The sequence below is a fragment of the Hetaerina americana genome, unplaced genomic scaffold (assembly GCF_022747635.1).
Source record: "Hetaerina americana unplaced genomic scaffold, ioHetAmer1.1.p SCAF_12, whole genome shotgun sequence".
NCBI lineage: Eukaryota > Metazoa > Arthropoda > Insecta > Odonata > Calopterygidae > Hetaerina > Hetaerina americana.
Window position 1 is genome coordinate 14318209 of NW_027286292.1, and position 26154 is coordinate 14344362.

The 26154-nt window shown below is 34.1% G+C and overlaps 1 protein-coding gene across 1 annotated transcript; it reads right to left on the minus strand.

Moving 5' to 3' along the window:
• Nucleotides 1–324: 324 nt before the first annotated feature.
• Nucleotides 325–24701, minus strand: LOC139685870 (DEP domain-containing protein 1A-like). The gene is made up of 9 exons (XM_071582995.1): nt 24575–24701; nt 21470–21738; nt 19124–19369; nt 15506–15684; nt 9908–11323; nt 6615–6784; nt 6341–6514; nt 4306–4479; nt 325–1770 (listed from the first exon to the last, which is right to left on the minus strand). The coding sequence occupies exons 1-9, from the start codon at nt 24617–24619 to the stop codon at nt 1639–1641; spliced, it is 2805 nt and encodes a 934-aa protein (XP_071439096.1). The 5' UTR covers nt 24620–24701; the 3' UTR covers nt 325–1638.
• Between the last annotated feature and the right edge of the window lie 1453 nt (nt 24702–26154).

Below are 26154 nucleotides of genomic sequence, written 5' to 3' on the forward strand. Positions count from 1 at the left end.
GTCATTATTTCCACCACGATACCTCCTTCAATTAACACAAAACATACCTGCACATAAAGCCTATTCATGCTTTGTATTGGTAACAAAAAAATAAAGATTTTTGACTCATTCTTTAAATTTGTTGAGCGATTAATAGATAAGTATTTTTGGGACTGATCCAGCTTATTTGGGTGGATAAAAGGTTATATGGTAGGACTTTCAATCATCAAAGCCTATTATAGCTATGTTCAAAGATATAACTGAGAAGAATAATTAAATACACTTAGACAATAAAGTAATAAGATATCAAAAACAGAAACTACTCCAATGAAGATGAGAGATTACATGGATAAGTATCCTGTTGCAAACATATATGCATAAAAGAATCATAAAAACTCTTCTTGAATTTGATCTTAAATATGCTTAAATCATTTATTCAGTAATGGCTAACATTTTCATTGCAATTCACATGTCTTTGAATTTTGCTCATTATCAGACCCCAATAGCTCAAAGGAAAAATTTTACAATAGGAAAATAGCAGTAAACTGGAAGTTATATAAAAATTACAACAGAGTAATTCCTAAGCTAATTGCCCATATTATAGGAATGTTAACTTCTATTTCATTAGCCTATGGATGAAAATAAGAATAAACTGGCATTTTGACAAACTTAAAATAGTGGAAAATATGGAGGGGTAGTGTAAAATAATACTTAAAAGAATAACTATAACAATTTTGACTATTAAATAAAAAAACATTTTCACCCCTTTGAGTATTAGTTTTGATGTCTCAGTGGCAAAGATTGCAAAGCCCCAAACAAATCCAAACTTGGTATACATAAAATTTGTATCAAAAGGAAAAAATTAAAGACAAATGGAAATTAAAAAAAATAAAAACCATAAAAATTTGGCCTGTCATTATGAGTTTGTTCATTGGTATGGGTTATGGGGCTCTCACACATGGAGAATTTCATTTTTGATAGAGAACTGTTACCATGAAAGTTAAAAAAACAAGGAGCTATTGACCTCTGTATTGTCCCATATGATGAAGAATTTCTTGAAGCAATGTTCAAAATGCACATTTTTACACCCATGGAAAACAGAAGGACATCTATGGATGAAATATCAATTAATCTCAGAATATTACAAAAATGTAGCAATACTGTAACTCAGCCACTCTCTGTGGCCATTTCTTATTCAAAATCATACCATTAATGCTTAATCATAAACAAATGCAATGGTACTCCCTTGAATTGGTTAGTTGATAAACATTTTACAAATATATTTTAACAGTACATATAACATATCAAATATTTGATAAAACCTTAAAAAATATCTTTAGGAAAACAATTCCAGATAAAACTACAATAATTACTGGCAAGATTATTGCAACTGAGATTCAATCATCAAAAAAACACCTATTTAATGCACTCATGACTTCATAAAATAATGTAGATTGTGCTGATTACATATGAGAGTGCTAGTATGAGGAGGGAATGAGCAAAAACTGCCTTGGTTTGCAGAATCTTGGGAGAGTGACAGTAACCCTTGCCTGAACTTGTATGTAACTATGGACCTTGTGCCTTGTCCTCATCTAATGATTTAAGGTTAAAAACAGATAACACAATGAACAGAGATGGAAAAGACACAAAATTCAATGTTTATATTCTTAAATTTCTCAGACGGGTGAGTGATGCAAATCCCAAGATCCCTCTAGACTTCGACTGCCTCTCATCTTCTTTCTTGTGGCATGGGAACCTCATATGGTAAATATGAGGATATGCCTCTCGAAACTGTAAAAAAAGAATTATAACTTAAGGAAATCAACTAGGCAATCCTATTAAGGTAAAATAAATACAGCCAACTTATGCCAGAACTTTGGAACTACTTTCCACTTATGCAATTTCCATTTAGCTTCCAAATTAAGTGACAACTAACAGTTAGAACTTAAACCCAATTGCATATCCACAATCTGAGAAATACTGTCAAAGGTTTTCAGGCAGTATTCAACTCCAATTAGTTGTTTAACAACATCAACATCATTATAAGTAAACCAACACAACATAAGAAAGAACCTAAATGTGTTGTTTGTCAGTGTGAGAGTAGCTGCAATTGGAAGAGAACACTAACAGCATTGAGGGTAAATGATTTAAGAACTGAACAAGAGGATGATTTTGCTTGTTTTAGCAGAATGCTTGTGATATCGAAACAGAGATGAATAGATTAGCAGGCAAGTGAATTTTCTAAGAAGTTTATTTCATATATATATAAATATATATAAAGATATATATATATATAAAGATATATATATATATATATATATATATATACACACACACACACACACATCGATACATACATACATACACACACATATGCAGCAGAAACAACATTCCATATATGGGGGTTGCTATTTATATTTTGAGCCTTGAAAACACAAAGTGCTTCAAGTGCCATCTGATGTTTCCATCTGAAAGTTTGACCCTTTCAATGATAACTTTCTTCAGAACATTTTGTCCATTAATCATAACTTGTTGTTTAGAGTGACTCAAAAATTTTGTCTCTGTAAACTAAAGAAGTTCAATTGTGAAAACTTTCTTGCGACGATTTTTTATGACTTTCAACGTGGATTATCAAGACATGAGTGAATCGATCAACTTACTTCCACTTTTGGCAATGAGGCCCCATCCTTTGCCATTGTGAAATGCTGGTATAATGAATTACATCATGGCTGCCATTTGCTCAGAGACGAAAGTCGTGAAGGTCATCCAAAATCAGTTGTGCCAGAAAACATTGATACTGTGCAAGAACTAGTAAAGGAAGATTGTCATGTGACTTATCGTGAGATTGAGGCATCCTTGGGGATAATTATGATGAGCATCAATAAGATACTGCATAAACATTTAGCTGTGAAATAAATTTGTTCTCGCTGGATCCCGCATAATTTGATAAAAGCTCAAATAGAGGCTCATGTCAATTGGTTCAAAGAAATGCTCAACAAACACAATCGCAGTGCATCAAATGCTGTATATAATATCTAAGCAGGTGACGAATCTTGGATTAATGCGTATGAGCCTGAAACAAAACAGCAATCCACTGTAAGGGTCTTCCAACACTAGCCAAATCCGACAAAAGTGATTTGTGCACGAAGTACATCAAAGCAAATGATCGATTGATTCTTTGGAATAACTGGACATGAGGCAAACCTATTGTTAGAGCAACATAGAACCATGAATTCTGAATGGTACACAAGCATTTGTTTACCATAAGTGCTTGGTGAAATTCAGAAAAAGAAGTGGCAATGAAGGATCATTCTTCACCATAACAATGCAAGCTCTCACAGATCAGCCGAAACAACTACCTGTTTGATTGGCCAAAACGTCGAATTGATGGGCCATCCTCCATTGAGCCCTGATTTAGCACCAAATGACTTCTTTTCATTCCAATTTGTCAAGGAAAAATTGCATGGCCAACATTTTTCGGCACCTGAGGAAGCGGTAGATGCATTCAAATAGCATGTTTTGGAGGTACCTCAATCGGAGTGTTAAAAAAGTGTTACTAAAATTGGCTCAAGCCCATGCAAAAGTGTATGGATGATCATGGAGAATACTTCAAAAAACAATTAAGCCATTTTCAACAATAAATTACTGCGTTTTCATTATTAGGCTGAAAATATAAATAGCAACCCTTAGTGTGCAAGACATTCCACATCATTTAATAAGAGTGAAATTTGGTTATGCCAGGACTAGCATAAAGTTAAAAAAATGTAGTTGGCAAGGTGTACCAGAGGAGTGTTTTTAGTAAAAATAGAAATTATAGCAAGGAATGGGTGGACTGGATGCTCTGGTAACAGACAAGTAAGAAAAGGTGTGCTTTTGCTGTGAAAGAGTGAATAGCTTAGAGGAAGTGATAACCTAGAAAGTAATGGGTGAATGTCATTACAGAGACTCTCAAGACAGAAATTTAAGAAACCCTCAGAAAAAAATAAGTATATAAGAATATAATTTACATGTCACATTACTCAATCATCATCTAATTTACCCTATATTTTACTCTGATAAATCTTGAAAGGGAAGTGGTTACCTACATGTGGTAGTACTTTGATAGAGTAAACTTTTCAATTTGGTGAAGTACTCCTAGTACAGAGAATGCCAATGCACAGATATTAAGTTTTGTAAAATATACTAGTATCTATATTTGATAATAAAATTTTAACCTCTTTGGTAATTGTTGATGAATTAACTGAAATGGAACCAAACTACTTACAATATCCAATAAATTTGGCAAAAATATTCTGCTATAGGGCCTGTATCACACTTTCCTCTTACCATTTTAAGACGTTTCTTTTTTTCTTTGGACCCCATTTTTTCATCCATTATTATTTGATCAAGGAGCTCTACCAGCGCTAACCGTGAGCCTGTTAGTTTTTGTTCTTCATACTGCTGGCATGAAATTCTTTCACAGTAAGCCATTGGTGCTCCACCAGGACCAGATAATTCAACCTAGCATTGAAATAAGTTCAGAGATTAGACACAGATTAGATTAGCCTTACTATCAAGCAAACCCAATCCTTTAACTACCATTAAATATACCTTAATTAGATAAAAACAAGTGAAAAAAAATTCTTCCAAGGTTTCCATAAAACCCTTAATGTTTGAACAAATTTGCACATAGAAAAAATAATTGAGATGATACAAATAATTCAACAAGAAGTTAAATTAAGTATAAGTAATAATGTATTTTACATTTCACATACTTAATAATTTCTTGGAAATTAGAAATGCATCATTTAGATCAAGATACAGTCAATTTAAACTGGCGTTACAGCTTTTGCAAAACAAGTTTATCACGATTTGTAAAAGACGTGACATTTTAACATTATGTTTGTTACATTGATAACTTCATGCTCTTTACTTTTCCAGGACACCATTTTTTAATATTCTTCAGACTGAATTTTATTTTCATCCACTTTTGGTTGATAAAAATCCATGCTTAACTCAACCTCTGCATTCAAGTACAGCAAGCATTCTTATTTACCATAGAATGCCTCAGTGACAACTGAATCATAACTTACAATTGCAGGAACTGTACCAAAATTTGAGCCTTAAAATTATTTAACTATGTAAACCCTTAATTTTCTTATCAAGAGGCATTTGATTCCACAATCACCTCCTAATTTGAATAAAATTTCCATCCCATCTGCTATTTCTTCATATTAGAAAAGTTGGTATTTTGATGGAGCCTCATATGGAGAATGGGGAGAATACAGATAGGGTTGTAATAGTAATTGTACTATTGTAGCTCAATCATTGATGTTTCACTAGCAGTTCAGTTTTCCAATTAACAAAAAAAAATGCATAGTATGCAGCTGTAATAGCACAACCATTTTCCAAATATTCAATCAAAATTGTTCCTAGTAAATACCAAAAAAGACACCATAAACTTCCAATCTGAATGAACCATTTTCACCTTTTTTAATTCAGACTTCCCAAAGGCAACCTATTGCTTGGAAGTTCTTAGTCTTTCTGACAAGATGATGGCCATGGTTTTTTGGGATGCATATATAATCATCTACATTGATTACTTGCAAGAAGGACGAACAAAAATCTCCAGTGACTTTTTTTATTTCCAAACTTGAAAAATTGATCTGCCAGAAAACTATTCACGTTGAATGAGGAGATCATCACCAACAGAGATGCTGATTTTGAGGACCTTGTGCAATCCTAATTTTTGTACAGCTAAAATAAGTTGGAGAAACTAGGAAAAGTGTATTTATCCGAATAGAAATCTACCCAAAATAATATGTTTTCCTATTTTTTCATAAGTGCTTATTGAAATACCCACATGCATACACAAGTACTTGACCAAAGAATGTACATGAAGAGAGAAACTCAAATTAAGTGGTACATGAGTCACTTTGTGAGCATGCAAGCAGAATTTACCAAGCTAAAACAAAGAGGTTTGGGAGATCCAGCAATAGCGATGAAAAACTTGAATAGGAAAATAGAAGAAAGCCCCTGCAACTATCAACAAAAAATCATTATAAAATGTACACAACACCCCCAGTAAATATTAATACTGAGAAAAATCATACATCTTCACCCCAGGGCCCATTAATAACAAATCCAAAATATTTTCATTGCAAACATTTCCAAAAAGAGGTTTCTCCGCTCCAAAGAAAGAATGCCAGCAATTTTGAAACAATTACCTTATGCTGCATTCAAACATTGAGAGATATTGTAAAGTTCAGAAGGCCCCTCTCCTCTTCCCACCACAAAAAATATTTGTGGAACTTGAATGCGAAGACTGAGGGGCCTATGCAAACTATTTTGATTTGAAACAGAACAAAATTTCATTACGTACTTGCTTTGGTAACTGTAAAAGGTGAGAGTTTACTTCAGATTGGAGACCAGGAGATACTTGAAATAATGCCTGGTGATTGTCCAGAAAAAAGCTAATAAGTCGTCGGGCAAGACCCTCATCTCCCTTTACATTTGCTTCTGGGCGTAGTATACTTGGGGTAAAAGTGTCCAAGAGCTGCAATGAGACCAATGTAATCATTAACAATTACCAAAAGAGCTAAATAGTATATATAAATCAAGTATTTTAGCGAGCATGATGACCATAAAGTACTTACAAGACTCTTTGTACAAATTCCATCTTGCAATACGAGTTTCCCATTACTAATTATATTGCTCATGAAGTACAACAATACATGCAACTTATACCTATTCACAGGAGGTAATAAAAGTAGCAGCAACTGAAAAATATCCAGCCCCAACTGTTGTCCTTGCACAGTTTGAATGCCTATTAAAAAGAATTGAATGCATTAATTATTACAAGTTTGTAAAAAACAATATTTTTGTAATAATTAAGTGTCAATGGCTTTTCTAAGAGAATTATACACACTGGAGTAACCAAAATAATTTTTAAAAACAAAAACTAAAAATATGAATAACTATTGGGTGAGCATCCTTTAACTACATCAGAATTACTCGGAATTGTTGTGTTCAGAAATTTTCTCAGACACCATTATGATGTCCATAATGTCTGAGCATTCAAATGTGATGTCCATCTGCCTGAGCATATTGGTGAATTAGTCAGTGTACCTATTGATAACCAGATGGGAATCCATATTCCTACGCTGAAGGTCTATTTTCAAATTCCAGGTAGTGCCTTTAATTGCAAGAAGGAAAATAATTGAATAAGTATTCACAGTGTACAGGTATCTTCTTTTCAGACAAAATCCTCAACAAAAAGTTACAAGGGCTGCCCAGAGAGTAACTTATGCTTCCCCCTAGCGTGACGATGGGTAGGGACAGAGCCAACATCTTGGTCTAAATGTCCCTACACTCAGAACACATCCTGCTGCAGCAGTGTGCAGACTATGGTTCTTCTATTTTGCTCACTGAGAACTGTTAAAATGTGTGCTGCAATAGAAAAGCCCATGAGTTGTGAAGTGCAATAAGTGATTAGGTTTTTACTGGCAATGAACTACAAGCCAATTGAAATTCATGGGCAACTTTTTGAAGTGTACAGAGATGGAATTATGAGTGAAGGCGGATTGAGGCAGAGGTGAATTCAGTTTAAAAATTGCCACACCAATGTTCATGACGAGGACCACAGTGGTCGATCTAGCCTAGTGACAGATGAACTTAAGTTGAAAATCAACGAAAAAATTTAAGAAAATCGCAGATTCCAGTGATGAAGTGGTGGCCTGCAACACAGTGCTTTGATAGTGATACAGAATTGCATGCTGGGGTTAACTAGAGGTTAAAATGTAAGGTGGCATATTTCTTCAGAGATTGAAAAGCTTGTGTACTGCTAAGTTAAATGCCTCAATTTGAATGACGACTATGTGGAAAAATAGTTTAAGAATATGCCTTTCAAATGCATACAGAAAAACTTTGTCTGGTCATTAGGTTCATATTTTATTTCAAAATGTAAGATACTTTCTGGATAGCCAACATTTGACATCACTGTAACAACCTAAATGAGAGTAAATTTGCTCCATCATTAATCCATTACCTGGTAATATTTAGTACGCCATTATCGCTTGCATATTTCCATGAAAGATGCATTAAAAGTATAATTTTATTTCCAAACTAAGTAATGGAGAGGTGAGGGAGAATTTGCGCATTGGCATAGGAACTAAATGGAGACCAGCTGTCTTTTCTAGTGATTAAATAACAGGACTTTTTCACCTCTATTCGATTTTTTTAAATGACACAGTTACCAGATATGGGCCAAAAACACTGGAAAATTGGATGGTGGTATAAATCACCGAGTGTGGGTTTAATATATTTCTGCGATGCAAAAAAAAATTGCCATACTTACTATGTTCTCTGTGGATGAAAATCTTGATACTTTGTTAATATTTGTTTCATCACATTATGAAAGTTGCCCTAGGAATGTAAACGATCCTTATTGGCAGGAAAGACTAATGTCTATCTCATGAAACATGCATCCCCAACATTACCTTTTTATGTGCAAGTTAATTGATTCAGCAGTATATGCAGTGCCAAACAGTAGTAAAACATTGACACTTATACCAAAGAAAATGTTTCAATCAAGTGTTTATGCAGACAAGAAATCTTAGCAGGGCATTCATTGGCTCTGAAATAGCAACTGTCAAACAATAACATTGTACATTTTCTAACATTTATGAATAGGACTGTGGACAACAGTGCTACAGCGTATTTTTGAGTTTTTGTATTTATTCACATCTTTACTTCAAACAAAATTTCAATACTTAGCCATTAGTTTTCTGTTCTTGTTCATTTTAGGGCGGGATCATATTACCTGGCACGTAAGACACATTAGACAGACCCTGATTTTTCAGGTAAGAATTAATGTACAATACTTGTCAGGCAGAAGAGATCAAATTATTGCTATGCTAACACTGTTGCTTATTACTGACTCAACAAATATTACCAACACTTGAATAAAGGAAACTATTTTCTATGCTTGATGCAGGAAAAAATATGTAATGGTAATTATTTTTCCACTGAACTGGCTGGTGCTTATAGGTTGAAGTTATACCTGTGTACCCTCACTCATAAGATGCAGGCTTTAGAGCACACTTTGAAGTGAAAAAAATGTGTCTTATGAGCAAGGAAATATGGTAATTCTTATGTACAGAGTTATGGATGCATATGAAGTAGAATTAGCTCTAATATCATATTGAAATTGAGGGAAAAATATATGTTTTTGGTGGTGCTAAATCAAGTGAAATTCCTCATAGACTGATTATGACTGTGCCACTGTCTACGTACAGCAAAGTTACGCTAGATACTGCACATCAGCTTGAGAGTGGGAGGGCATCCACGATTCTACAATGAAGTTGGCCTAACTTTTTTAACCATATCACACCAAAATGAGGGACATGATTGCCTAATACCTACTAAATTCAGAGATTGGCAATAAATGATGACTGATAAGACAACAAGGCATATGCTTAGCACATTTTAGCATTGCTGATGGTCCAATTGAAGTAAAGTTACCGTCCTAAAAAGCAATTCACTTGTTCCTCAAACAAGTAATAAGGCAACTTTTTTCATACTTGAATAAAAGTGTGCGTTCTATTTATGAGGCAGAGAAACATGTCAAATTTATTTTATTTATCCTTAACTGTGTGGCCAGATTTTGCACTGTTTTTTCTATAAACATAAAAATCCATGCATAGGATGAACTAATTTTAAACATGCACGATTTGGTAAGCTGCTGCCATGCTTCCATGAATAAGGCACTAAAAGTATTTTCTTACCATCCTAAAAAGGATAAACTAAAAAGATTTATTTCCTTCAGTCCATTGAATTCCTATTTAGTTAATAAATATAGTCTATCCCTATCTTGCCCATCATGTTTATTTTGCCAGCTTAACCAATACAAAAGGGAACAATGCTAAACTAACAAGCAGATTTCACTCACCAGTGTTCATTAATTCCTCCGCAGTTGGATTGCTGCTCCTGCAGTCCATTACAAAACGGGAAGTTGCTGCTAGCACATCTGAGCTACAGGATTGCTCACCAGATGCAGCAGTATGGTATGACCATAGGCTAGAGGTGCTAGAACAGCTCTGATTACCACATGCATCACTTTGAACTTTAACTTCCGAAAAACTCTCAGATTCTCCACCTCTGTATGTGCACTTGATTAACTTGTGAAGAGTGTCTAAAGCTTTATCATAATCCAAATCTTCACCCAAAAGGTGATCAAAGCCACAAGATTGGTCTAGTTCATCCACAGAGCTTGACAAGGCAACATTAACATACCCTCCAGATTTATTACGAATGTGATGAAGTTTCTCATTTAATCCACTTTCACTGGGAGATTTCTTTCTCCTTGTTGATCTCCTCTGAACATTATTATGACCATGGGATTTTTTAAGCTTTACCTTACTGCATGCAGGAGTGCAATTTGTGGGATGAGATGTAGCATTTCCAAATATGTGGCTGGATGAGTTATTTAATTGTGCTTCACCATGCACTAAAGATTTATTATGGTGGTGGTCATGAAGATCTCCTTTTTCAGCATAGTTTGTGGTAGTGTAATTTGAACTTTCATCATTTGTTGAGCTGATGTCTATTAGATTTGGGGCACTAGAGTTGCGTCTAATATTGCACAAAACATCCAGAGACTTATGATGTGGACTGGCTGCCTGTTTGTTACTTGGATGTGGGACAGAGCATATGGCTCTTTGGCAAAAGCTTTCCCTTTGTCGATTTCTATGAGTTAAATGTATATTTTCCACTTCCTTTCTGGGGATTATACGAGTCACAGGACTGTCAGATGTGAAAGCAGTTTCAAAGCAAGCGTTTGGAGGTAGGGGTGATGATAAAAGTTTTCTTGCACTATAAAATTGATATTCACCATTGCACGGAGGAACTTCGTTTTTATCAGAATATGCAGCAGGATTGGAGTTACCTACAGAATGGATTCTACTCAATTCCATTCGGCTAGCACCACAGTTATCACTAAAAGATTCGTTGAATGAGTTCACAATTTCCCTAACTTTTAAGGGGCAATAAAGGGGCTCAGACTGACATATTTTATTCCTTAGATCTGAGGAAGTTGTCATGTTTAAAACGAGATTTTCTTGTGATTTGCTTGGAAGTCCACAACTCATACCTTGGTATTCCGCATCTGTTGAAGCACATTCATCAAACTCCTGCAGAGATTCTACATACTCAACATAGGCATATGAGTTTATGAAAGCACTATATAAGAAGCTAGTAATTAAAGGCGATTCCAAGTTGCTAAAATAATCCTTAATTACTTTGAATACATCAACTTCAAATCCTGGGTACCAAATAAAAGAGCTTGCACTTCTATTTAGATGTGGCCCTGAAAATGAATATACATTAATCAGAACCTCAAATATTTCATAAAAGCCAACATTAAATAATTAAAAGAAATTTGCCAGACTTTTTATAAAACTAAAAGTCAAAAATTCAATGACTTACTGAGTTAAGAAAGGAATACCTAAGTCTTGATAGATGATAAACTAAAAACTAGGTATATCAGCATTTAAGATATTGACACCTGTTTTGGATTTAATAAATCACTTAATATTCAAAAATGTGGTAAAAACCCACCAGAGTAAAACTAATTTTCCATCATTTCTTAATATCAGCATGGTCTTGATTTGTTATAAAGTTCAAAGCACAGAAGAGAATCTAAAACTTAGTCAAATACATATGAGTCATCTCCTAAGGCTTGATGCATACGGACACAAATTTTAATGCCATTGTTAAACCTAGGGTTACTACAATGAATATTTCTGGGCATGGGGAAAAAAACCATGGCGGAGGTTTTCATGCATTAACCCTACGATGGTTTCCAGGGACAGTAACATATATGATTCATTTTTATGTACGTCAATATATTTTGGCCTTGAATATTTCCAAAACATTGGTATTTCACTTATCTTATAAACAACTGATTTAACAATTTATCCAACTCTAGCCACTAGAGTTGCGAATGCATGCACTCACTCAATTGAAATACTTTTATCCCCATAGAATTCATTGTCTCCTACTCTGATTACAATCTCAGACTAAGGCCTCATAAGAAATGCAGATGAAATACCCATTCCATTAAAACAATGCAATAAAATTTTTTACAGCTATAGTAAAAGAACAACTTCCCCACTAATCCAAGAAAGGAAGGGAAAATGTCCATTGGTCTGGTAGATGCCAAAACTATCAAAGCAAGGTTACATTAGGGTGGCCCTTAGTCATAGGTAGAAACATTTTTGTGAATTTTTTTCAGGATCCCTTCAAATTTGTTCCATAGGACATTAGAAAATAAATTGTGTTATATATTCATATAATTGGAAAGCAAAAATACTGGGAATTTGGCAAAAATTGCCTTAGTTTAGAATGACCCCTTTTAATTAAACTTATTCGAATGATAAATTACTACTTCAATATTCAGAGCAACTAGGGCCAAAATTCTTTATGGAAAGTAAGGTAAACAGCAAGGTACAAGTTACTTGCCTTTCAAACTAATTTTATTAAATTAAAAAATGTTTCAAACTCATATTACTTAAGGTTGGCATACTTTTATTCAAGTATGGAAATCATGACATATATTTATGTTTTCTTGAATAGGTGCAATAAATCAAAACAAATACCATTTTTGAATAGAAGTAATGTAATACTAAATGAGATACGGAGTAGTATAACGGATATCTGAGCAGTTGCACCAGAGCCGCACAAAATTTACCGACTACCTGGGCCATATTCGGTCAACTGCCAGGTGGAGGATGTACAAATTCAGGACACTGAAGGTCAATGTTTATTAAAACGCTGATACTTATATTAAGAAAATTCATGAGAATTCAATATAGGAAGAACTTCACTATCACACTGGTACCTGCATAAGTAAAAAATGTCAAGCAACGAACTTTGATTGCAATGTGGCATATCTTTCCATTATCCAAACATGATAATATTGAACAAAATTTTGTTCAAATCATATAAAACAATTTTAGGAGGTATCCTGAAGCAAATTCAGAACTGAAAAATCAAGGATCACTCTAATTATGTACTGGCAAAAGCAGAATACAAATGAATTAAAGAGGTGGCGGAGTGAAAGGGATATGACAATATATAACAAACTGCATAGTTTCAGGCATGGTATAGTGGAATTTGAACTTTATAATGAATAAATAGAAACACTTTTCCACTACATTTTGATTTATTCCATCATTGGTTTGGAATTATTATATCATCTTTAGGTACAAACTGCAGTCAAGTACCGTCTTATGAAATTTTTTTAGTGGAGAGGAAGGGGAGGGAAATATGACATAGGAATGGGGAGGGGAAGGGGGAGTGTGGCTTGAAATGTGGAAGTAGGGGGAATAAGGGAAGGGTTAACAGAGGATAGTGAAAGAATATACCATTAAAGACAGTTAATACAAAAGTCTAGATCCCTCTTTGGTGATTAAACAGTCATTTCAGTCCACCATACCAGCAGCAGGAAACGACAACTAAAGAGCAGCAGTAGTTGGTGGCACCAGGCTCAGAGGATTTAGATTCCATGGAGTGATTGGAAGAAGAAAAGAGGTTCACTTAATGATGTTGTATTTTGCTATCATCTGTTAACCCTTTCCTTGTTTCCCTTTTTCTCTTCAAGCCACATTCCCACTTCCATCCCCTACCACATATTCCTTTCCCTTCCTCCTCAGTAGATAAATATCTATATAAGACAGTGCTTGACTGCAGTTTGCACTGGAAGATGATGTAGTACATTGAAACTGGTCATGAATTAAATCAATATCTAGCGGACAATTGCTTGTCCATTATTATGAAAATGTATGTTGAAAACCAGATTGAAAAAAATTTTCTTTCTTTGTCAGAAAATGAATACAGAGCTCTGATGTGAGGCTGAATTAAGAATCATCAAACATTACTTCATCAATATTTCATCCATATTTATAATGCTAAATAACCAGTTTTTCATAGATCAGAAGAATTAATTACAATTAAAGCTTTAGGAGATGTCTGAATAATATATGAGAAGAACTAATTAATTGTAAAAGATTGCCATGAAGTAAGAAGAGTGATGTGAAGCATTTAATTGGTTTTCCAACAAATGGCTCAAAATGTTTTAGTCAGAAGAAATAAATAACCTTCATAATGATGGAAGAAGAAATTTAACTATCTTAATTAATGAGGGTTCATGTTTTCAGAAGCTTTTTACTTAAGAGCATATTATTCTCATCCAAGACACTTATTCTGAGTATGTTGGTTATACAATTCCTAAAACTGGAATTAAACTTCCTCTTTTGTCTTCCTATAATATTATTATGGTAAATCATGCCACAGATGTTATAAATGCCAGGTGGTATTGGGTTGGGATGCAGTTGCAGACAACACAACCAGTAAGGGTGGCATAAATCCTTTGATCCAGGAACATTTGAAGAATTACTACACATATAGTGTGTATAGTTAATGAATGAGCTTCCACTGACTCAAAAGTCTGTCAGCCAGTAATTCAATTAGAAAATAATGATGTCATTAATGTCAATCTATGCACTTATATTTTTTAAGTATGTTCCAAGGAATTCACAATGGAAACTATCCAATGAAATTGACAAAAATGAGCCCCTGAGAGATGCCATAGGCCAAATAAATTGACTACTACCAGGGGCATTCTGCATTTGTGCATGTAAACTGAGCGTCCCTAAGCCAACACTGTAACACTAACAGAATGTGATGACAGCTAATTCCCAAGTATGGTTCCCCATAAAATTTCACCCATCATGCAGAAACAAAGCTAATAATTTATGGATTATAAACCCATCCTTCAGGCATACATAGGAATAACATAGAGATATGGTCGATGCTGTACCCAATTAAATGGATTTTTTGGACACCCAGAAGGTGTTCTGATTGGCATGACTTCACATAGTTGGAGTAAAATTTGAGGGCTAGTTCTTAAAAAAACTGATGTTTTGAAAAATGCTTCAAAAATATAACAGCAATTCATAATTCCAATACTTAATGTTGATGCACAGGACTATTTTTAAATACATGATTGAGAAACATGAGAAATGACAGCTGCCAAAACTGAAAAAAATAATCAAGGAGATCTTGATAATTTCTAAACAGCATTTCTAAACAGCAATTTCTTTCACCTATTTCCATGTCACTTACTGTGGAGAGAAATATTAAATTTTGACAGAAGCTCAAAGGCTGCTTATTTCTTACCAAGATAGAGATAAATACATAATTGAAAAAAGTTGCATCTTATAAAACAAAGGTAGAACTTATATATCCAGATAGCTGAATATAAAAAGCTGTTCTTTCAATGACCTAATCAACATTTCATTAATTAAAATAACAACCAACAATATAATCAGAATAATAGCAACTCTTATTAACCTTCAAATGAAAGAATCAGCAAGAAAGAAAATATGTAACCAGTTTCGATTCCCCCTATTTTAGACACATTAAAACTCATTTAGGAACTTAAATTTTACGCAAGATGATCATAAAACGAATTAAATTCAAAACTTACAGTTGATTAAAGATTTCATAGCTGCTAGAATCCATCGTGGAAAAAGTTGCGACCTGTTAAAGGAATGATAGGATGCAAGACCATTTATGAAGTTTGCATTCTTCATAATCCTTGCACCACTAGTCTGATTTGATGGTAGTAGGTCATCCACACTCAAAGCACCCAATAAAGCCTGAAGCCTAGAAGAGAAAAATATTGCAGCTGAAGAACAACTTCTAAGTCAAATGTCTAATTTTTGTGACAGACTACACAAAAGACATTTTTGTTAGGAAGAACAGCAGAAAGTCAACTGGAATTTTGTGAATATTTTAAGTTAGCAGAGGCAAACACACTTAAAGAACCACCCACGAAGAAAATACATGTGTAAAATGCCAGGAGATGTAAGAAGATAACAAAGTGACTAAATACTTGCAAATCAGAGATGTTTACATCAAATAAGGGACTATAAAAGCTACCTAGGGGCATGTATCTTCAGTGACTACAATTTCAGCATTAATGAAGCGGTCTGAAATTGAAGAAGCTGAACACGGCTCTCAATGGGAGAGAGACAATTTGAAGGAAACTGAGCCACAGTTGTATTTCCACTAGAAATCAGAAAATAAATCTAAGAAATAACCACAGGGTTGACTGGAGAAAGATGCCAATCAATAAAGAGGAAGGTCCCCTATGTCTGGGCATATTTCTTGCAAAAATTCATTTTAGCTTAATTTTCAGTGTTTTTATTGGTTTTGACCTTTTTAAAGAAATGCTAACCAATATAAAAAGAAAATAACATTTAACAGATCATTTGGCACTTGTGGGATAATTTAAATGGGTTTTTGATCCCATCAGAAAATGAACACACTCCATTTATTATCAATTTATGAGAAAACTACTTTTAATGAAGGAGTGGCAAATGTTTTTGCAAATTCTTATTTACAGAAACCTTTAGTTGAGGTTTTAATTGCAATGTACCTAGTTTTTAGGTTCTCAACCAGATAGAAGTATTGGCTCGTATTGAAGTGATTGTAGCATTATTGACATGTTTGGCATTACAGGCATGAATTTACTGAACTGATAACTGAAGATTTCAATTTGTACCATAAAGATATTATTACTGGAATGGGTGAATTTTGCTAACAGATATGACTCAAGATGAAAGATTACAACCTGTTATAACTTCACTTCCCATCACTATCACTGGCGGTGGCCATGTAATGTTCTCGTTTGCTAATCCAGAGGCCACGGGTTTGCTTTCTGCCTAGGTGGGTTTTCCTCTACTTAGGGCTTGGGTGTTTGTGACTGTCTTCAATGTAATGTACAGGGGTTAGGTGGAAGGAGGGACTATGAAGTCTCAATCTTAGCTAAATAAAATTGTTAAATAAAAAATTACTTCATGTCCCATTTCTGGAGTGAACTGAAATGAAAATTGTTTAATCTTTCACAGAATTAAATACTGATGCAGCCACCCTATCTACCTAGAAATGCTATTAAACATTTACCCGCAAAGCATTTACAATTTCAATATGAAACAATTCAACAATTGTTTGCCTTAGAGCAGCATATCATATACACATAGCTACAAGTCACCACCACTCATTTTGAGATAAACCTTGAATGAAGCCTACTGAAAATTTAAGCACCTCTTAATATTTACCCTAGTTCATCTTAAACAAAAGACAATATGAGGAATAATGACAATCAGTTTCCCATATCCAAAAAACTTAGTTATGATTCACCTAGACTAAGTATCCTATTTTTCCATAGGATGTAAATGGATAGTGAGAATTCTCCCTTCTGAAGACAAATTATGAGATTATTTGGTCTGTAAAATTAAATAATGAAGTAAAAGTTTCAAAACAAACAGTCTTGAAGCTGAATTTTTCAATGAGGTAAATGCTGTAGTTAATGAAAATTTTCATTGTTAACATAGAGTGACCAACACATGGCCACTTTAATTTCAAATTTTCAAACAGATGAAACATTTTTTTTTCAAATTATAATATAGTTATTTTAAGTCCTTTCTTAACTATTTACAGTCGTTTTCATGGAAAAATATGGGGGTAGTTCATAGGTTATATGATACCCTCAAAACTACAAGGGCAATTCGAAAAGTAAGGCCTCCAATTTTTTTTCATGAAAAATCAAATTTTTTCTCAACTTTGCGTACATCGTTGGAAAGGTTGAGCATTTAGTTATTTTTCTACATGTTGCCTTATCAATCAATCACTTTTTGCATCCTTGTAAACAGGTTTTCAATACCGGTGTCATACCTTTCTCCCACCGTGTCACGAAGCCAAGTGACGACTGCTTCTTGCACTTCCTTGTCTTACTTGAATTTCTGTCCTCCAAGGTGTTTTTTGAGAGGGGAAACAAGAGGTATTCGCTGGGGGAAATGTCCGGGGTGTAAGGAGAGTGGTCGATGATATCCCAGCCGAATTCATTGAGTAGGGTGGTCATTTGATATGACACGTTCATGTTGGTGTGGATGTACATTGTCATGATGCAATCACACTCCTTTGGTGAAACACCTTGTTGTAACTGAGGACCTCCAACACAATATCCTACACGGAGAACTAGCCACTCTCTTCATTAAGGCCTTCCTTTATCTCATGAAGGGTAATTCTCCAGTCATTGCCCACCATCTCGTCCATTGGAGCCACTCTTGATTCCAGGAAACTCGGCCGCCCAGACCGCTGCTCATCGTGGATGCTTTCCCGGCCATCAAAAAACTCCCTGCACCACTTCCACACATTTTTTATGCCCATAAACTTCTCACCGTACACTACCACTTAATGGCGATGAATTTATATCAGAGAAGCCGAGAGAAGTCGTCAGTTGGCTTCGCGACGTGGCAGGAGAAAGGTACCATGCCAGTATTGAAAACCTGCTTACAAGGATGCAAAAAGTGATCAATCGTCAAGGCAACTGTGTAGAAAAATAGCTAAATGCTCAACCTTTCCAACGATGCACGTAAAATTGAAAATTAATTTGATTTTTCATGAAAAAAAATTAGAGACCTTAATTTTTGAATCGCCCTTGTATTAACCAATAGAAAATTGAATGAGCACCATAGATTTTGCCTGAGCACAATTTTATTACTATGAATAAGGTGATATGAAATATATAGAGATAAAATATACAACAGAGTAGAGAGAACATGTAAATAAAATTAGAGAGATTAAAAGAACAGATGTCATTTTGCCCGTAAATGACAAGGAATCAAAATAACTGCATCAAATTGCACAAGAAGGGAAAAGTATTTTGGGCTAAAAGTAGTCTATTGTGTAATCACCCACTACCACACATCCTAGTGGTGACTTGCAGGACACTAAGGTGACATTTATTTAAGTGTTCAAAAGATTCCAGAAAATGTACAAAAATCCAAATTTATGCATTTAAATAAATTCCATGTTAACCAGGGTTCTGAGCTCAATAAACTTCAGGCAATAGAAAGAACCAAGTAATCAAAATGGTCAACAAGCATTCAAAGAAACTATGTGCCACAACATGCAGCCCCTAAAAGAATTAAGGAAATATCACAAGGCCAACAAAATTTATGATTAACTGCAAATACCATAAAATATTATTAGAAAAAAATATCATATTATGTACAAAACCAATTTTTTGCTATCTCACCTTCCCAACACTACAGTTTTCCAAACCTCTTCAATTTCCATTTGCTTCAGCTGGTTTGATGCTGCTCTGGATTTGATTTCTTCCAGGTAGTTGAATTGGAATGAAGGTGACCGTTTTGGTAACTTGTGACTGAGGGTACATCTTGATGTAGATCTAGTTACTCCTTTATCAGCTGGAGGATGTTGGCTACTAAGTGATGCAAGGGTAGAAAGCTGAATGTTTCTTAAGGGTGAGCGACAGCAAAACCTGAAATATATTTAAGAAGTATAGTATACACTTCTGCCACAATCATTGTAATGAAATTATACCTTCTGTGGCATCAAACTGATCCTCTCTCTTCACAGAAGTATAAAACTACCCAATTATCAAATTAAACTCATAAAAATGACTTATCATTATAGTTTGATCATAAGGAATTATGAATACAGTTCACCTCTACAAAACATTTCATTAATATATTCTTCACAAAAGGAGTTAATTTACTGAAATGAGCTATAGCAATGATCAATGATGTTGATTTCATAGCAGAGATTACAATGGATGGCAACAGTTAACAATACCAACACCATCCTTGTAAGTTCCATGCACCCCTCCCTAATATCTCTCCTCTTACTGCATTTGCAAGGTTGATACATCACAGTGACAAATATCAGCTACTTCATAGGCAACTATTATTTCATTTTAAAGGAATTTGCTTCCTGAAGCTTCTGCTCAGCAATGAAGAACTGCAAACAGTGACCAGAGAACTATATTTTATTATAAGGGAACAAGATGAATTACTAAGAGAATTAAAACCTCCTCGTCCAAGTCAGTAACTCAATGGAATACCTATCTGTGACAAAGTTTCCGCCAAAGAAAGCATACTAAGACAGTAATTTAATTGTTTTCTCTTAAATGACCCAACCTGTTTAGGACAGGGAATATTATTTTTTGCACATAAGTAATACAGAGATGAAAATAAAAAAACTCAACCAACAGCAGAAAAAATTACAATGTCATCAACACCACAGGGTATTAATCCTAGGCCTGCCTTGTAGCCACTCTCGTAACTCTCCTTTTCCTAATCAATCTCTTGATTCCCTTGCAAGATTTTCTATCATTTGTGACGGGTAGAACCATAAAGACAAACCTTGAACTCTCTTCTAAATCCAAAATTTCCTCCGCTGAATAGTCTTCCGTTTTCTTCTCTATTATTTGGTGAATTATTCTTGACAATCTTCAATGCATGGACAAATTGTTTTGATGTTTCCACATTTATGTGGAATGGGGATGACTGCTTTATTCTTCAAGCCTATCGATATTTCTCCTCTCATGTTCATATCACACACATATTAGGTCGTGGAGCTGCATAAAAATCTTATTTTCTGAATATTTTATTAGTTCTGAGGGTATATTTATTAAATCCTGGCACCTTGTTCACCCTTAAGTTCTTTGCTGCAGTGACAAATTTACACCCACAATTTTTTCTCAGTGTCCACTTCTTCCATTACCCAACTATGCATTTCTTTTCCATTACAAAAATTTTCTAAGTATTCTTTCCATCTGTTCATTACATCTTCATTTTCAATGATAGTTTCATCATTTACATCCCAAAAGGATATTAGCTCTGCATTCATTGACAACTTCTAAACATCCAGTCTTCATTTCTTGTATTCTTTCATTACATCCAGTGTTGTTATTTTTTTACATTTCCAAGTTTCATTGAATGTGCATGACTCAGTTTCCTTTAGTCTTTCTAACATTAATTGAATCTTTAGCCATCTTCTTAAACCTGAGATTCCACCGCATTAGCACTAAACTGTGGTTGCTGTCAATATCTGTACCTGAATAGTTTTCAAAATCCTTTATTTCTTTTCTAAACATCTGTTTCTTGAGTATGTAGTCCATTGGATAACTTTTCACATCTCTTGGCATCATTAGATTTTAAGTGGTAAGATACTTTATACCAAAGAGTCCTTACCTTTACTGTAGCAGTTCAAGTGTTTTGCCAGTAAACCTATCTTCAACTTGTAGACCAAATATGATTATGGGAATTTTAATTGATATGTATAAATTTGTAATTAATGTACATACTAATTTATTTGGTTTTAGAATCAGGTCTTCATCTCATATAACTTTGGTGAGTCACAGTCTCTATTAACAGCTCTGTGATCATGAAATGTTATTAACTATGTTCAAAAAATGACCACCTCTAGAGAACTAAGCACATGAATAAAAAAAGGTTGTTTCTGATACGATATATCATGCAAGAACTAGCATATGTACAAAATACAATTGTTCTAGAAAATGGACATGCTACCACTGTTGAATGATTAGGTATGGAATGATCCAAAAGGCATATCTTACCGGTATAGTTCATTTTCTTTAAATGCCTCCTTGGAATCTGCATTTCCACTGTTAACACACTGAAATACACCAACTTTCAAAAATTTGCTCAAAAGCTGAAAAGTTTTCTCTCGAGTTACATCTTGCCCAAAATTTTCATCATCCTTCAGGGTAGAGTGTAGCCATGAAACAGCCTCCCCTCCAGAGAAGCAGTTATCATGGAGTTTTATGTGTTTTCTATGCCGCTTCAAAGGCATTCCATTTCGAAAGAGGCAGATGGCTTCATTCCACTGAAATTACATTAGTAATGCATTCACCAAATTTATAAATAATTATTTTTAAAGTCAGATAGTTTTAAATTAAGAGGGTATATGTGATGATATCTTGATTTCTACGTTACTTAACAGCCAACAGAAATAAAAACTTATCATTTCATTCGTTTCTTGCAATTAAAAATGCATAACATAATTGGAACACCAAGTCTGAATAATATTTAGGAGGGTAACTTTTGCATCCATAATAAACAAAAATGATACAGTAGAAATCTAGAAGAGCATTGATAGTAAAAACACGGCGATTCCACAATTAATATTTATCGCTGACCATGGTTTTCCCATTGTGTGGCAACATCAAGTGCCACCTGATGATGCCACACAGTGGCGAAACCATGGTTGGCAATACATTTAAATGGTGGATTTACTGTTTCTATTATGTATACAATGGACAAATTCCACCGAGTTATGGCAAAACCATTGTCACAGAAAAGAGTTAATCAAGCAATTGGTAAGGCAAAATCAAGTCATTATTGGTATATACTTAATCACTTTATAGACATTAGGAGAACTTGGAATTTAAGCAACCAACTGATATATCAAAGGTAAAAATGATTAAAAGGGTAATGATGAATAAATAATTGATAATATATCCATGGACAAGAATATTAGTAAAATTTGTAATGATATTGAATTTCATTTGACTGAATTAACGACTGAAAAATTGAAACTAAATTGTCAGGAAAAGACGGAGATTGCCAATATTGAGTGTATCAACTTTTGTTGAGCTTTACCTTCAGCAATGGGCTATGGTCTTAACGCACAGGGGAACATTTGTGCATCTACATGTGGAAAAATGCATATTTGCCTTCCTCATTGCTGCTACAGGGTAGACTCATGAGAAGCCTTCTGTGTCTTTACTCTAACCAGATCCTTATACCTAAAAACTTTTCAATAGAAATCCTAAAAAGGTATCTTCTCCTAATATAATGGCCAACAATATTTGTAAAAACTTAGTAGTCTCATGTTAATTAAATGTACAAGACAATTAAAAGACTATAATTTTCATCCTAAATTAAACACTCACTTAAGTCAGTGATTACATTAATAGTACATAATAATACAAAATATCAGGATGTAACAGAAAGATATTTCATATTTTTTTACAAAAATATAATATCTGCATATCGGTGGATTTTTGTCAAGTTTTAAGGTCCAGGGAATTGCAAAGTTCGCTATAGGTGACTAATGATAAGTCAGCACAACCTTTTAGCAATAGCCTCATAAAGGTACTTTTGTTTTGACCTGTAATACTGTCATAATATCTCATTTAATATTATGGTCTTTGAAACCACAGGTCCATACCAGATAGTTTACTGAACTATGATAACATAAATTCCTTAATACAAAAATAGCCACAAATGCCTTAGTAAACCTAGACATAAAAGAACAGCAAAAAAGGCTTTATTTACAACCACATTTAGAAGAGGTTCTAAATTTAAAGTATAGTAATATGCTAGACTTAAGTTCTTTCATGGATAATTCTCAATAAAAGGCACATGATTAACCATGGAATTAAAAAAAACAGGATTCTGAAAATAAAAAAGGTATAGAGAGACAATGCATTTACACTAACCATAAACTTAATGTACACTTCAGTTAAACTATTTTGACATTCATCCAAGATTTTAAAACATAGCAGATCATCAAATGACCATAATATACGATAGACTTAGCAGGCTCGAAGTTTATCTTCTATAATGATGGATGAGCATTACATAGCTTATATCCAAATAAGGATTGAAGCAAATGCCCTTTATTTGGATTTATGCATTCAGCTTTATTTGTATTGGATATCTATGTAAAATGAGACAAATAAATGAAATCAAAAAAAGTAATTTCATTTAAAACTGAAACACTTTTTTATAAAAAGGGTTTAACTTGGCAATTCGCAATCTTCGTGCCCCTTAAAAATGTATTAAATCGAAGATTAGCAAAAAGCTCATGGAAAATTTACCGTGGGCTCCAGTTTCGGTGAGAATACTATACCTAAGATTGGCACTGAAAATAAACAATTGAATGGCCTCTAACTGCCAGTTATTTATTTAAATCTAATGGAGTGCCTTTCATTTAAATATCTACTTCGTAATTTAACTAAATGCAAGGGTTGTTTGAAATGCAAGGTTTGAGATGATACTTCGCAAAGGCTGAGAAAGGCAAATTGAGCCATGATACGCGATTTAAAAGAAAAACAGGATCGTTTACAAAATGAAGGAGTTCAAATTATGCATTTCTCAAAAGATCTAATTCGTGCGTTTTTAAATCTTAAATAAGCTCGGCTAATAATAAATTTCGGCTATTCCTTTTAGAAAGCCAGTTAGTTTACTCAGGGCAGTCCAAATGGAACGAATGATTTAAAATAACGATATATCACAATATAATACTTTACACTATATGATAATATGATGTACAGACTTTCTTCTACGTGGATATGACATCGAACGGATTGAGCTGTAACAATAATCTGTATTACGCTCAAGTTGCTCAGTCATATCCTCCAAAATTATTGGTTGCTGAGGTGACGTTACTCCAACGCTAGCAAGGTGAATGTGCCAAACAAAACTGGGCAATTCCGAAACAATGCATATGTACATAATGTCAATTTATAAGATTCATAGAACAGCCAAAGATGACACACAAACGGCCACAACACTACTGCTAGGCTTAAATTTCCAAAGACCTCGTATATAATTTCTGCAAAGGAGTGGTTTTAAAATATCGAGCTCAATGCTTAATGAAAAATGAGGCATTTTAAGGTTCCCCACATTCGTTGAATTGACATAAGATGACTTACCAGTTTAGTAGCACGATATGGCGCTGGATATTTGTCGATATCCATTTAATAACACTTTACAGGATCCACTTCACAAAATTGAAATATTTTTCATATTCACTTCTAACGGTTATCATCATCCAGCGGTCACAACATCACACGACCATGATTTGAAATGCTGAAGGATGACCGTGATTGGATCTCTCAACTCCAATCAGGCATCAATTCAGAAAAAGAAACAGATGACGACCTCGCGGCTCAATTGTTTCCATAGTTCAAATCTTTTGAATAACAAATTATTTATTTAAATACCAAAAATAACTTTGACGGAATAAAAAATGAGGCAAACTCATCTTCAATCAAGCAGGAAATGTTTCAATCAACTAATTCGAAGAATTTAAAAATATCTATGCCTCCAATTTGGGATAATTTAAAAATGTATTTAACGCTCAGAATGATGAACAACGAAGAAGAATGTAATAATTGCAACGCCTAAGGAGATAGTGGCCAATTATTTAAATTAGAAATCAAATCAGAAAAAATACTTAATAAAAAGCGGTGAAATAACATAGTTTGGCAATAAAAGTTCAATAAAAAGTTCTATTTCATCCAAAATTTAATTGGAATGGATTAGGTTTACCGTTGCAGACTTATTGCAAAAATCTTTTCAACAGTTAACATTTAATTTTAACAACTTCAGAGCCTTTAAGAATACATCTTTATTATTCGCTGTATATGGGGTCAAAATTTATCATTTAACAGAAACCCTCTCCATTTGTGACTTTGTCCCTGGCAAGCATGACAAGATTAGTGTCATGTTGAAGACGCTTTACTAAGGAATGCTCACTAATTGTGAACATAAACGTTCATGCTACAATATTTTTCATCCAATTTGTTCATTTTATTTATCGATGAGTAAATTTATAAGGCAGATATTTTATCAAGTAATGAAAGAACTTGCATTTATTTAAGTGATGACAATTATTGTTGTTATACATATCAAATTTCTCGGAGATGTTTCCACAAGGGCTCCTTTTAAGATCAATCCATGAAAATTAGGATGGGGCGGATGTAAAGCTTTTGCGCAAAATATAGTATACCTGTACAGCAGGATATTTTTCTCTGAAATTTAGTCTTCTGTTTTTTTACATGTATGATTTGTCACATCATCATCATATTTGATATGTTTAATTAAGGATCGAGCTCATGAAGTTATGTGTGGAAGCTTGGGTGGATGGCGTGAGTTTTAGCCCGCAAATTAGTGCAGAATTCTTTTCTCCGTAGGCTTGTACCTCAACTACGATCCATTAGCATTTACTCAAGTTATTTTTGTTTGTCTATCGTGAGGGATTTCATTATGTACAGTAGGTGCCATCCGCTGTATTGAAGGTCACTACTGCCTTCCATCCTCATATCCCATACAAGTAATCACATTATTGTTATCATACAGTGAACTAATGTAAACTACGTTATTGAGAATACTTTGACTGAATATGACAAGTTCAAAAAACAAATACCAATGATATCGAAAAAAGCTGAGAATCCTAAATGTACGTGCGTAAGACGCGAAATTAAATTCTGCAATAAAAGTAATAATAATA

Coding starts and splice junctions, on each gene's coding strand:
- LOC139685870 (XM_071582995.1), bottom strand. CDS start 24,619: ATGGATATCGACAAATATCCAGCGCCATATCGTGCTACTAAACTG. Junction 21,739..24,574: donor CATATCGTGCTACTAAACTG/GTAAGTCATCTT, acceptor ATGTAATTTCAG/TGGAATGAAGCCATCTGCCT. Junction 19,370..21,469: donor AAAGAAAATGAACTATACCG/GTAAGATATGCC, acceptor AATATATTTCAG/GTTTTGCTGTCGCTCACCCT.